The sequence below is a fragment of the Electrona antarctica genome (genome assembly GCF_951216825.1).
Source record: "Electrona antarctica genome assembly, chromosome: 10".
NCBI lineage: Eukaryota > Metazoa > Chordata > Actinopteri > Myctophiformes > Myctophidae > Electrona > Electrona antarctica.
The window spans coordinates 20,686,165-20,700,506 of NC_136791.1; the positions used below are offsets into that span (position 1 = coordinate 20,686,165).

The 14,342-nt window shown below is 40.9% G+C and overlaps 1 protein-coding gene across 1 annotated transcript; it reads left to right on the top strand.

The window, feature by feature from the left end:
* The first annotated feature begins 1,633 nt into the window (after positions 1–1,633).
* ccnj (cyclin J) lies at positions 1,634–8,339 on the top strand. The gene is made up of 6 exons (XM_079512820.1): positions 1,634–1,881; positions 2,081–2,160; positions 3,559–3,769; positions 5,133–5,432; positions 5,997–6,156; positions 6,833–8,339. Exons 2-6 carry the CDS (start codon positions 2,092–2,094, stop codon positions 7,191–7,193), a joined length of 1,101 nt encoding a protein of 366 aa, XP_079368946.1. The 5' UTR covers positions 1,634–1,881; positions 2,081–2,091; the 3' UTR covers positions 7,194–8,339.
* The last annotated feature ends 6,003 nt before the right edge of the window (positions 8,340–14,342 follow it).

Consider the following 14,342-nt stretch of genomic DNA (forward strand, 5'->3'; position numbering starts at 1 on the left):
TCAACATGGTGTCCATGAGGCCAGATGTTGAGTTGCTGGCCGACTCCATATATTCAGATCAGGTGATGATCCAGTCTTCTCCATGTATGGCTTTCCAGGGTTTGATGAGGTCTGTGTCGTGATATTCATATATGGAGATGGCCATATATGGAACATGTCACGAGGCGTGACAGACAGACTGACTGACATGAAATGCAGGTTTTCATAGTAAACTGTGACCTATGGTTGCAACAAACTGACTGCCCCCCACAGCTTCCTCATCTCCTGATGGCTGCATCCCACGACTGACTGACTGACACAGCCCTGAGTAGGCAACCCGGCCTGGCAGGGTTCTGCATTCCAAATTTTAAATAAATAGCTACCATAAATAAATATCAACAAAGGCACCCATGCATGCTTACAGGCAAGGATATTGACACATGTGCATGCCTCTTAACTGCATTTCAGTACAGTAGTCCACAAACAGAGTATACAATATGAAATCTGAAGGTTAGGTAGTCCCTAGCCCCATATGTGCCCTCTCCCTACTCTCATTCTGTAGCTCCGGAGCTACAGAATGAGCGTAGGGAGAGGGCACATATGGGGCTAGGTAGTCCCATAATATTCCATGGGGTATCATTATTTTGAGTTGATGTTTTCGATGGAATGCTGGGGTCATCCATGGGATTTTACATCAAATTCACTTGAGACTCCTGCTGTTTAGCTATACAGTATCTATTATGACAAATAGTTACTATGGTTATTATGACAAATAGAAACAATACTTCAATTATTATCAGGACTTGTTAGGTGTAGGCCTATGTAGCTTCAATCTCTGTTTTCCTGAAACAATTTAGAGACCAGCCTACTTATTGAATGATTGAATGACCTATGTACTGTATATCCCAGTTGTGTCCCTGTTCCATTTTCAAGGACATGCAGAAATGATCTGACCGCACTGCCGTCTGCTGCTAGCTGATTGAGTCCTTAGCTGAGCTCATGCTATGACTGCTTCAAAGACATTACGCATATTATTATGACAGATGGGTGAAGAAAAAGACAGGAAGGTGCCTACTGTACTTCTCAAAAATATACAATCTTTAAGCTCACAACATAGTAGTCGACATGCTATTTTAGCTATTTATGAAGAAAACAACAACAATCTTTTCTATATGACAAGTTTTTGAACTGATATCACATCAAGAATTAGAATATACCGACAGACATGCAGGGGAAGGCCTCATCTGAACATTGGGGCCCGGAGCCCACGTTGGGAAACACAATCCTACTTATTCATGCTTCTTCAAAAGGTATACATGTTATATGATTAATTAAAAGCCAATACATTTAATTAGAGCACTTTATTTATTTAATTTATTTAATTTATTTAATTAGTTATATGGACTATTATTTGGGCAGATTTTTATACAGAGAATAAGTAGCCTATCTGACAGAAATTAACAGGTGGTCCGCAATAAGGAGAAATTAACTTTATTAGTTTGTTCTGCTCATGTAAGTAGTGTCAAGTAGTGATGTGATGTTGATGAATATCTTCTCAAAACATGACAGCATAAACTCGCTCAGGATGAATCCCCTCCGGTGATTGGGTGGTTGTGGTTTGTAAACTCACTTTTAATTGGCAGCAGACAGTCCTGTCTGTGTGCTCTTCTATTCTTTCAGAGGACTGAGTGCACCCAGCCAGTCAGACAGTGATGGTTGTGTGTGCTGTCTGAACTCGTGCTAACTCGAGTAGCCTTCGCTAGCTACACAACAATGAATGAAACAATGTTTCCCTAGCAGTAGCGGCACACATTTAATTGAAATAGGCCTACAGTTAACTTCGGCGAGACAGCCTGCTGTCTGTCTGCGAGACCATCGTTACACTACATGTGCGAACAGGGGGTGAGTCCAAGTTTGTTTGAGCGTTGTCACTTGTCAGATTCATGTGATGGCGATTTCATTGAACATATGGCAAAACTACACCGGGTGCGTGCTGTTTACTAGCAAGAAGTTTGACGATTTCGTGAAGTTGGCAAGAGTGTGCTGCGCCCTGCGGTCATCTGTATTAATGCGAAAACATGACTGATTGTTCATGCCCCAGGATTCCATAGCATGGAGCTTGAGGACCAGTGGTGGAAGGGACAGCTTGCTGCAGATATATACCAAGCTCTGCGCTACAAAGTAAGTATAGGATAATAGGAATTAATTGAAAATGGTGGACCCTATTGTAAACTAGTGTAATGCTTTTTTATGGTGTCGTCCACAGTTAAGTTTTTGTATTGAGTTGTGCTTGAAATGTACTGTAATTCTGCAAACTGTTAATACATACATCAATCAATCAATCAATCAATCAAGGATATAAGCTACGCATTTGGCTGTGTGACTGATGAATTTAAAAGGAGTACCACGCCCATTTTCAACCATCTTCACAAGCAGCTCAATTTGCTCATTATAAGATTGCACCATTTCTGTCTACTCTGCATGTCAGAGGTGGACTGTGGACATTACAGAATAAGAAACTTTATTTTTTAAATGCAAGAACAATTGTAAGCGTATATTTAAGTTAACTTTCCAGGAAGTGAGGGGCTGTAGTTTGGAACCCCCATGATGATATCATCGGTAGATGATATCATCTAAACTGTCCACATTCCACTTATGAGATTAGCTGCAAATTGCAACACTAGCTTTTTTCCCCCTAATCTGTTGAATCTAGAGTTGCAACACACCCATACATTGTATTGTATTAAACAATGTTAAACTCACCAACATTGCAGCTGTACGGTCCTGTGGACCATCTGTTTTCCTTTTTTTTGTAAAAATTGCACATAATGCAGGAGGCAGCAGGATGTTGCTTTATTGAAAACAAGCGCTTCCAAACTCCAGCACTAATCAAAAAATAATCACCAGCAGGGAATTTATTGACACAGAAAGCAGTTCATAACGTGTCTATGGTGTTTTTTTTAATGAAAGAAACACTTCGCAGATATAGATGATAATTCAAGCTTTTCGTACATCTGCAAAGTTGTTAGGTTTATAGAACTTTTCTGTTTGGATATATGTGCTGTCAGTGGCTGGTGTTGTATGGGATGTCAGTGGCTGGTGTTGCAACTCTAGAATCAATCCATTATATTAAAAAAAGAAATCTAGTGTTGAAAATTGTGGCTACTCTGAGATGCAGAGAGAGAAGACGGATATGGTGCCATCTTAATGGTACAGTATTTAGTGCAGACCAATTGATATGAAGATCATGAGATGTAAAATGAGTGAGAGATTTTGACCGCCCAAAATGTGGAATGCCCTCCCTGACACCAGGGCATAAATCACTGGTTCTGAAAAATTCTAGGCACGGATGATTTTCCCACCAGAGAAGATAAATGCAAATTTGTTTTTCGTTTTTCCCTTTTCCTGTATTATTGTGATATTTCTATGCTATGTTGATGAATTGAATACACAACACAATGGAAACGAGTCCCCCTTTGGCCTTAATGTCTGACTGTACCGTGTGCTGTTTACATTTTGTTGACCAAAGTATTCAATCAATGAAAAGCAGTTATCCCCACACCACTGTGTCATTACCAGGAGCTGAAGTTGCCTTCCTACAAAGGGCAATCCCCTCAGCTCAACTTCAGGAGGTACTTTGCGGACCTGATCGCCATCGTCAGCAACCGCTTCTTGCTGTGCCCTTCAGCCAGACACCTCGCCGTCTACCTGCTCGACCTGTTCATGGACCGCTACGACATCACCGTACAACAACTTCACATGGTCTCGCTCTCCTGTCTTCTCTTGGCCAGTAAGTGTACAACTGACTGTTTTAATATTGAGACCTGAGACCCAGTTTGACAAATGTCTTAATCTAAATCGTGTTTCTATAATTTGTATTTTATTATTATTGTATTCTGTAATTGGCCGCTGACCCCCACGATGATTTATGATTTAGGCCATGTTATGTGCTATGGTTTTGGTCCACTGACAGTGAAAAGTTAACAACGGTTTCAACACAGCCATCTTTTTTTAGTACATGTGCTTTAGTATGTTGACAAGCTTCATGGAGATGCTAATTTTCCTTTCCAGCTCGATTTGGCACCTGCCCACAGAGCCAAAACTACTAGTAACTGGTTTACTGACCATGGTATTACTGTGCTTAACTGACCAGCCAACTGGCCTAACCTGAACCCCACAGAGAATCTAGGTTGTATTGTCAAGAGGAAGGCGTGAGACATGAGACTGAACAATACAAATTAATTTACGGCTGTTATCAAAGCAAACCTGGGCTTCCATAACACCTCAACAATGCCACAGGCTGATCACCTCCATGCCACGCCCCATTGATGAAATATTTTTTTCAAAAATAGCCCAGCCCAAGTATTAACTGCATACATTAATATACTTTTCAGATGGTCGACATTTCTTGTTTAAAAAAAGTGATCTCGTAAAATATTCTAATTCATTGAGATAGTATTTTTTGATTTTCATGAGCTGTACGCCATAATCATCAAGATTAAAACAAAAAAGGTTTTAAATACTTCACTTTATGCACAATGAATTGAGAATATATGAAAGTTTCACTTTTTGAATTATATTACAGAAGAAAATGAACTTTTACATATGGCACGGTATTGCCTGTGGTTTCATCTAATGCAGTGGTTTTCAACCAGTGGTCCGGGGGCCACCAGTGGTCCTTGAGTGGGTTCCAGGTGGTCCCCAGCTAAATGATGGAGAGTTGGACCCTTATAGATCTTTAATTTAACTCTGGAGAGTTGGTTTCATTTGACACTCCACACAATAGTCTCGCGTGGCCAGACAACTATTCCACAATCTCCGAATGCTATATAGAGGGGGGCTAACTATAGCCCCCATGAGCTGAGTAAGGAAGCTGCCATTTCCGTTCACGAAAATATATTTTAAAATATCTTTACATTTTATTTTTGTATTTTATTTTCTGCTAAGCAACAAGCTATATTATGCTTAGATGTTTTCTATTTATATTAGAATACATTTGCGCGAATGTAAAGACTAAACGGAAGTCGCTTACTCATGAGTCAGCTCTTCTGTTGGTCCAGTTGATGAAGCATTCGGCAATTGCGAGAGTCAACAGTCTGGTAACGTGAGACTAATGGCACAACAATGTAATTGTCACTTCTCTTCCTACGTAGGTAAATTTGAGGAGAGGGAAGACCGGGTGCCCAAGCTGGAGACGTTGAACAGCCTGGGGTGCATGAGCTCCATGAACCTGGTGCTGACCAAGCAGGGCTTGTTACACACCGAGCTGCTGCTGCTGGAGACCTTCCATTGGAACATCTGCCTTCCCACGGCAGCCCACTTCATCGAGTACTACCTGTCCATCGCCGTCCACGACGGTGACCTCCACGACGGCCTGCCCATGACCTGTCTAGAGAAGACCAAGCTGTATATGACCAAGTACGCCGACTACTTCCTGGAGGTTTCCTTGCAAGGCAAGCAGTGTTTTATTATATTTTATAGAGTATGATCTGTGATGTAATGTTGTTCATATCAATGGTTCCTAACCAGATTCGGGCAATCTATTAAACCAGTGGTTTTCATTCAACCAGTGTCCTTGAGGCCGTTCCATGTGGTCCCCAGCTAAATGATGGAGAGTTGGTAACCAAATGGACCCTTATAGATCTTTAACTCTTGAGAGCATAGAAACCCATGCGGGTCCATTTGGTTTCATTTTACACTCTCAAGAGTTACATTATTGTTAAACATCTGCATTACTTAATTTACAAGAAGTCTAGACAATTAGAGAATGTAGAAGAATTGTTACTTTGATCAATGTTTGCCAAAAGCAAATGGGCCTAAACAATGGGCCTTAAAATTGAAGTTGAAAACCCTTGTATTAAACTGTGATATTTCTCTATTAAATATTTTCTCTGACCACATCCCCACATATGGCTCCCCATCCAATTCATAAACCAGATGGCATTTATAGTATGTGTTAATTAAAGAGGATAATTGCTCCTGCAGGTGGTGACAGGCTCTTGTTGTTTTTTTTTTAGATCATGTGTTCCTGTGTTTTGCTCCATCGCTGGTGGCTTCTGCTTGTGTGGCCGCCTCCCGCCTCGTCCTACACCTGTCTCCAGCATGGCCCTCCCGTCTACAGTGCCTGTCTGGCTACTCATGGGACAACCTGGTCCCCTGCGCTGAAAAACTACTCATGTGAGTGCCTGTCATAGACACACTATCGTTTTTAATGTGTGTGATTTTAATTAGTCCATAAACACGGTACAATAAATGTAGAGGAATTTGTCTTAATGACATTGATGCAGGATCGCATTGGCAATGTAATATTAATGAAACTGCATGTAAGGAGATGATGCAAAACTCATGGAATATATATATATATATATATATATATATATATAGGCTAAAGAATAAAGATACTGGCTATATTCTTACAGCAGTACCCGTGTTCCCCGCTATTTAATCCAATATTCTACGCTGCCTAGATTGTCTTATTACCTTAGGAGCATACGCCGAAGTATTTCAGAATCAGAATCGGAAGCCTTTATTGCCATGACATGTAAACATGTTAGGAATTTGGTTTGGTGGACAGCAGAGTGCAGTTACAACCAAGGCCCCCGTTCACTTGCATAATTTGAGCTCATTCCCCCCGAAGCCCTGTAGACCAGACCGGAAGTATGATTTCCGGTTTCGTCATCATAACGACAAATCCGCTATTTATTTTTAATTTTAAAACGGCGAATTAAACGCATTAAACAAATAATGGGTTTTAGCGTATTAAGCAGAGCTGATCGTTGGATTAAACAATTTAAAGCCCTGAAAGTGTTAAATGATTAACAGTGCAGCCTTTTCTCTTCTTCTTTTTCCACAGTGCACATGACGGTGATGTCAAGGAGGCCAATAAGCAGAAGTGCCAGAAGACTAGCCAACAGCAGCAGCAGCCGGGCCAGACGCTATACCACAGCTCAGGCCAGACGACTGCTGTGGCCCAATACATACACCGACCAAGCATGCCATATCCCCAGCAGACTCTGCAGTCCATCATAGGCCCAGCCCACAGATCTACCGCCTACCTCAACCACTCTGCTGCCAGTCTGCAGGCTCCTAGTGGTCCCCAGCATAGCCATACTCAGACCATCTCAGCCACACTAGACCCAAAGGCTAATGTTCAAAACAGGGCCTACCAAGTTAGCATGCACTACACATGCGCTGCACCCTGCTTTGACCGTTGAAGTGTTCTCAGTAGAGTTTATTTTCTTTTTTGACTCCCTAATTCAGTTATTGCCAAATTCACCCCCATGTATATAGTCACTGCCAACCACTATTGGTCTTGTGGGGTGGTGTAGCGTAGATGACCACGTTTCCTCCAATACATATGGAGTCACCTGACAGTGAGGAGTTTCACCGGGAGGGTGTAATGCACACAGAGGTACACTGTATCCCTCCCTGCTCTGCTCCCGGTAGAGTCGCTAGTGCAGCGACAGATAGCCTCGATCCCCGGCTGGCTTTTGTTGGAGCTCCCAGCCAAGCTGGAGGCATTGTGGAATCTTGACGCCAATTTCCACAGTTAGTGGAGGTTTCAGTGTTGTAAGGAGAAATTGGGAGGAATGCTCGGTGTGATCTGTTTTTCTCTCTCTCAGACAGAGAAGGCAGGACTGTGCAGGATTAGATTGAATGAAAACCCACGCTTTTAATTTCCAAGGGACTAGCCGAGATTAGCACAGCACTTTGACCCAAATGTTTACACAATGTGCAATACGACCACTCTGTTGCGTAATTCTGTTGACAACCTGCAAAGGTTTCTTTTTCTTTCTTTCATTTGTTTTTCTTTCAAAAGCTGATTGAATGATTGAGTTATTTACCAGATGTGAGTATTGTAAAGTGGGTGGATGGTAGGTTTTTGTACCACTATAACCACTAATGTTACTGGATAATTTACCTGTGCTACAGGCCAAAGGTAGTCCTGCATTTGTTTATGACGCACTACCTCAGACTTATTGAATGTATATTTCCTTGTTTCCTGTAACCAGTTTATGGATGAAGGTGAAACATGTAGCATTAGTAAAATGAAAAGATTTATATGAAGATGTGGTGGACACTTAAGATAAGTGAGCACGGTTGTTAGGTGTACCTCGAACACTTTGCTTTTTTAGGACTATTATTTGTACTTTATTATTATTGTTGTAGGTTTCACAGTTTATTTGGCAGAGAAAATGGTTACACCTTTAGCAATGAGTGCTGTGCACTTATATGATGGTACTTTTTAAGTAAAATCCTACATGTTGATTGTACCAAGATAAACAGTCCAAAGTTTATTGCTTTCAAGACCCCAGTTGTGAGATTAAATGTACCTCACAATGCTGTTGTACACAAACCTTTGTCTAGTGTATCATTGTTGTTGTAGCCGTGCTAAACATCTGGGTGTCGAAGTCAACATTCCATTTGACTCAACATTCTTTCTCTGCTGTGGGAGACAAACAGATGTGCAGCAATGACCAGCCTGAAATTAGGGGTGTTTTCTCAATTTACGACAGTATCGCTTGCCTTTGAGAACTGAATTACAATCTACTTTCAAGTAGAGCTATTTTTAATGTAGCTTGGCAAAAGCTACAAGGCTAACATTTTCAGTGGCACATCAACATAATATAGCACCACAGATGAGGTTTGTGAATTTGTAGTTTTGCATTTCAGTTGAATTAGGTGCAAGGCACCTTACTAGTTACTTTTACTAAGCAGTTTGTACTATTTTGTAGTGTAGCTAGCTTATTTTTAAAGCTTTGTGTTGCTCAGTTAATTTTCATGAGGGCAGGAGCCTATCTCCTGTTTGTGTAGCGTGAGGCAGCTTGATGTACAAGTACACCCCCTGGACATGACACTAGTATGTCGCAGGGACTTGCCCCCAATCCAACCCTTGATGCTGAGTGCCAAGCAGGGAGGCACTGGGTCCCCTATATTCAGGGTCTTTGGTATGACCCGGCTGAGGGTCTAACCCCGACCTCCCAGTCTCAGGGCTGGCACTCTTAAACTAGTAGTTTAGCTAGCTCCAAAAAAAAGAACAAGGTAAGTATCTTGTGAATCTGTTTTTTGTTGAGTGAAACGGTTGTGCTATACAGTGTAGACTAGAGTATAAATAGCAGTGTTTTTGTTCTCCAGTGCAGCTAGAACATAACACAGAGCCCATGCTGATGTTTGACCACAATGGAAGAGCCACATGGACAGGATGTGGCTGTATGGGGGAAGAAGTGATTAGCCATAATCCGTACAACAGTGACATCTAAAGCCCAGTTCAGATACATACAAGATTTGCAGGCAATGTGTCTGCATACTGTATTTGATTTTGGTGCCGTGTGCACCGTTGAACTCTGACTATATGGCAGTTTTCCAACTAAGATGTAAATATAAATCTGATAGGGCTTTATGGTAATTCATGCGAGGTGATACTGTGTTTTTAAATGTTTAATTATTTCTTTTACGATGCATCGGTCTGTGCTACTACTAGTCCAACTCATGGTCGCTCGACCATGAATGACCATGCTCTCTCTCTCATCAGGCTAGAGATGATTGTAGACTGACACACTGTTCTGGTGATCTCATGGATATTTGCCCTGGTAAGTCGTGAATAGGAAAGAGTACGACAATAAATCCCTCTTTTAACCACTTTAAGTCATGTTGTGAAAATTCTCAAGTGTCAAAACATTAAAACGTTTTTCAAATATTCCACAAAATTAAGCTATTGTCTATTTATGAAAGAACTCCTTTCCTCTTAGGTATTGACCTTGAATTTGACCTTCAAAGGTTGCTTGAGATCCTGTTGCATTAGGGTTAACTTGTTTCAAGTTGTTTGCCATTTTACTATTTTAAAATATTTTAAAGTTGTTCAACTAGCCAATCTACATCGACACGTGAGCTTGTAGATCAGCTATTTGAACTATTTTGAAATGTTTTAAAATAGTAAAAAATGGCAAGTTAGTTTCGGGGAAAGATATGGGTCTATGTGGAAAATGTACTTATTTTGACAGATGACCTCAAAATTCACTAATTTAAAACATACTCTATTGTGTCCCAATTATTCACAAAAAAAAACATTCTAGAGGTCTTCCTATGCAGCTGTTCCTTTTTATGTCCGGATGACAAACTAAAACTTCCTCCGTCTCCTTGAGAACCGTTTTATTCTTTATTTTTTTGCACAATAAAAACTGAATAGTAAGTTAGACAAAGTAAAGTATGACAAACGACAAATACACTTGTGTGCATTTGAATGTGTGGGTGCATGATTCTGTGCATGAGTGTGCATACTGTAAGTGTATGTGTGGCTTGCGTGCCTGTGTATGTATGCAGAATAAGGCTACATTATGGTAGAAGCAAGTGGAGAGGCTTGATTCATTCGGCTAGGCATCATGAGTTTGAACCCAGTTCTGAGGAGACATTAATCATGTCCCATTTGATATATTGGAAATATGCCTCATTTGAAATTGATTTAAGAGTTCCATGCAAGTTGACGATAGGATCATTAAACTAGAAAAAGTGCCCTTCTGGGCACAGGTCTCCACCAGGAGGATAGGAGAGTATGTGATGTTTGGCAAAATGTTTAGGAGTAATATAAACATGTTTTTTTGTTTTTTGCAACAATTTTCTTCATTTTGTTGAGGAAATGCAGAGCCAGATCACTTATAGAATCTCTGAGGATAGAATTGTGGATGAGCAGGACATGTGCAGCATTTTGAACGAAACGGGCCACTCCTGAAAACTTTAGAAGGCAATGTTAGCCAATCATTGTAGAATCTGATAAATCCAACAGACTCGTCTTGATCACATGACTACAGAGATCATGTGTACCGATTTGCGTGAGATTTGGATGAAATCTGTGCGACTAACATAAGCAATGTGTTTAGCAGAAATCGGCCTCATGGTGGCGCTATAACAGGCAGATGTGGAGGGATGCAGAGAATGTTTTTCCATGGCCTCTAGGGAGTGCGCATACATAAGTTGTATACAGATTGATGAAGTTATAGCTAAAAACAGGAATTGGCCTGTTATAGCGCCACCATGAGGCTGATTCGGAAAAGAATGAGTGGCATGTCGTCCTCGGCCTAGTGGAAATGTGCGTGTATAATTTCACGGAAATTGCACACTGTGTTTGTGATTTGTGGCATTTTGTTCGAAACGGACCAATCATGTGAGCTTTGGAAGCCAATATTAGCCAATCAGGATGGAACATGGGAAATTGTGCAGATCTGTGTTGATCACATGACTATGGAGATAGTGTATACCGAATTGTGTGATGTATGGATAAAATGTGTACGAGTAATCTACAGAAATGTGTTTTGCCTAAATCAGCCTCATGGTGGCGCTATAACGGGCCGTTGAGGAATATTTGGGGCAGAGGTTTATCGTTGGCATCCATGGAGTGTGTGTGTGCAAAGTTTGGCATGGATCGGGCCAACGGTACCGGAGATTAGCTGATAACGGACGGACGGACGGAAGGACGGAAGGAATGAAGGAAGGAAGGACGGACACACGGACTGAGTGCAAAACATACTCTCTCCCCATGCCTTCGGCCTGGTGGAGACAATTAGGATTCTGAGTATGTTTGCTACCACTGCAGATGAGTCAGACTAAAGAACCTGTGTGGAATAAGAACTTTAAGGATCCCGTAGGCCTATCTGACAATCTAGTAGTCAATTGACTGGGAAATAGCTTTTGATACACCTGTCTTTTAACCCATTTTGGGCGGGAACCCCTTTTCGTGTTTTAAGCATTCTGTTATACTTTAGCTATTGAAAAATAGCAGATCTGCTATTTTTGAAAAATCGTGAATATGTGGCACAAATCTTTGAATATATATTCTTTCAGAGCCAAAGTTTTTAACTCAAATCTTTGCTTCTGGGGTGTCCCTGGAACAACCTATTTTCAGATGGGGGTTGGTGGCCAATTACATATAATCTTGGGGGTTCTTGACATGAAAATGTTTGAGAACGACTGACATAGATAGAAACATGGGTTTTTCAGAAACTGTCAGGATTTAGAAGACATTTGTAGAATCGTCCTCAGGTCTTGTTCATAATTTGAAAAATACATCTGTTTTTCTTTTTATGAATACAACTCACATCATCTGTAATACAATATAATGTGTGAAGGACTCTTGGGGGAACAGACAAAAAGCAGCAAATAGTCTGTAGAGGGCAGTACATGGCACTCTTGATGGTGCTTCCCACCTCTAGGGTTTAATTTTTTTAGTCAGTTTATGTGATAAACAGTCCGGGTTACATAAAGATGAAAACAAATGGATGGGTTGTGGTGTGTTTAGTCATAGTCATTCACAAGTGCATCAGGTTTTTCCCTTTCTGTTTTTAAGCACTGATGAATGAAAAACTGGCAATGTGTTCAGGTCAGGAAACCTCAAGCAGCGTTAATGTATACTGATTAAGGTCGACCTCTTTCATATAACAATGTGGTCGCTGACAACCTTCCATCTACTGAAAATACCTCACGTGCACATCTGATTGCTTGATATAACAATGTGGTCGATCCATATTCTTCTTGGGAGTAGCCTATGTCCTGCAGTCAGAACTTCCTGTGGAGGAAGAAGTGGTCTGAAGTTAGCTGGTGGCATGTGCTGACTGTGTCCCTTCAGTGTAGACAGCTGTGGTTATGACATGGCTGCTTCTTCCTCCTTCCAACCACTCGACACTGCCACTCAAATTCATGGTCCACTTCAGCAGCCACCAACACACTCACTGCCAGAATACGCTCATGAAACGGTAACCGGAAGAGTGGGCATCCCAATGTTAAATTGGCTATTTGTTTTATGTTAAAAATGCTTGAACATTCCACAATTAAAGCCTTTTTTAGAAAATATAAAACATTAATGTTTGCTACAAATCCTGTATAGACAGTCATTTTGAGCATAAGAAAAATGTAGGTCTAATAATCATGTACCATGCATGATCAAATCATGTAGCCTACTTAAAGGGGAATACCACTCATTTTCGACATTTTACTATGTCATTAATATACCTTAGAGGTGTTGTGTGGAAATAATAAATCCATCTGTTCTGTGTTTCCTAGAAAAATCATTAACAAAAAAATCATTAACATGGTGAAACACATCTTGATGACATCATCAAGATGTGATTCACCATGTTAATGATTTTTTTCAGACCTCCAGTTCTAGGAAACACAGGATGGGGGGACCTTTGTATTATTTCCACACAACAGCTCTAAGGTATATTAATGACATAGTAAAATGTTGAAAATGAGTGGAAGGCCCCTTTAACATTGAGGCGCCCACCACTCATCCTGTATCCGTTAAAACGAATGAAAATATATTGGAAAGGATGGAAAATAAAGTTTATATGACATCTACCAACCACAGTGACACCTGGTCCTAGCATGGATAAACAAAAGAAAAGAAGACAGAAAGAATTGTCAGTTTATTGAAACTTGAATGAAACTATTATACCCATTATTAGACATAGATACCCATTATTATATTTGCTGTATAGGTTTGAGACCAATATCCTTGGCATACTGTTGTGTGTGTGTGTGTGTGTGTGTGTGTGTGTGTGTGTGTGTGTGTGTGTGTGTGTGTGTGTGTGTGTGTGTGTGTGTGTGTGTGTGTGTGTGTGTGTGTGTGTGTGTGTACGCACGTGTGCGTGTGTGTGCGTGCGTGCATGTGTGTTGTGTTGTCATGCGTGCATGATTCTGATATTACTGTTGACTGATGCAGCAGTTAATTGAGAGCTATGGTGAGTTGGTGACTGAGCCCAGCCACTGTCTAGTCTACCAGAGCTGACCTAATGCTCTGGTATTCACATGCAATGGTTGGAGATGACAAAGACGGTGAAAAACAGCACTATTGAATAACCAGTTCTTGCATAACATGCAAATGTGTCCTTTATTCAATATGAATGAACCTTCAAGTTCATAACAGGAGACTTGAAACTGGAGTCCTGCTTAGCCTAAACAACTAACTAGCCTATGGAAACTTTTCAGTATTCACTGCAGCCTGAGCCAGATAAAATCCTACCAAATTGATCAGCAATGGTCTCAGACTCTCAGGAACTCCAAGCTGCCAAGCTGTTCTTCAAATTCAAACTCCACCAGGGTATGCAGGTGAAAGACAGTAGTCACAGTACCCAGCTTCTCTGTTGCACTGCTCACAATTCTCTAGTTCAGCGGCTCCCAAACGTTTTTGCCGTGCACTGCCTGCTGCACCCCTCCTGACCTAGCACCTAGGACCTAGCACCCCCAACGCCCAGTCTCGTATTTGGCCGAAATATATACAGTATATATATATATGAGTGTGTGTGAGAAAGAAAGGCGGACACAAATATAATACATTATTTAATTCAGTGATCATGTATTAACGATCATGTATT

Coding starts and splice junctions, on each gene's coding strand:
- ccnj (XM_079512820.1), top strand. CDS start 2,092: ATGGAGCTTGAGGACCAGTGGTGGAAGGGACAGCTTGCTGCAGATATA. Junction 2,161..3,558: donor ACCAAGCTCTGCGCTACAAA/GTAAGTATAGGA, acceptor TGTCATTACCAG/GAGCTGAAGTTGCCTTCCTA. Junction 6,157..6,832: donor TGCGCTGAAAAACTACTCAT/GTGAGTGCCTGT, acceptor CTTTTTCCACAG/TGCACATGACGGTGATGTCA.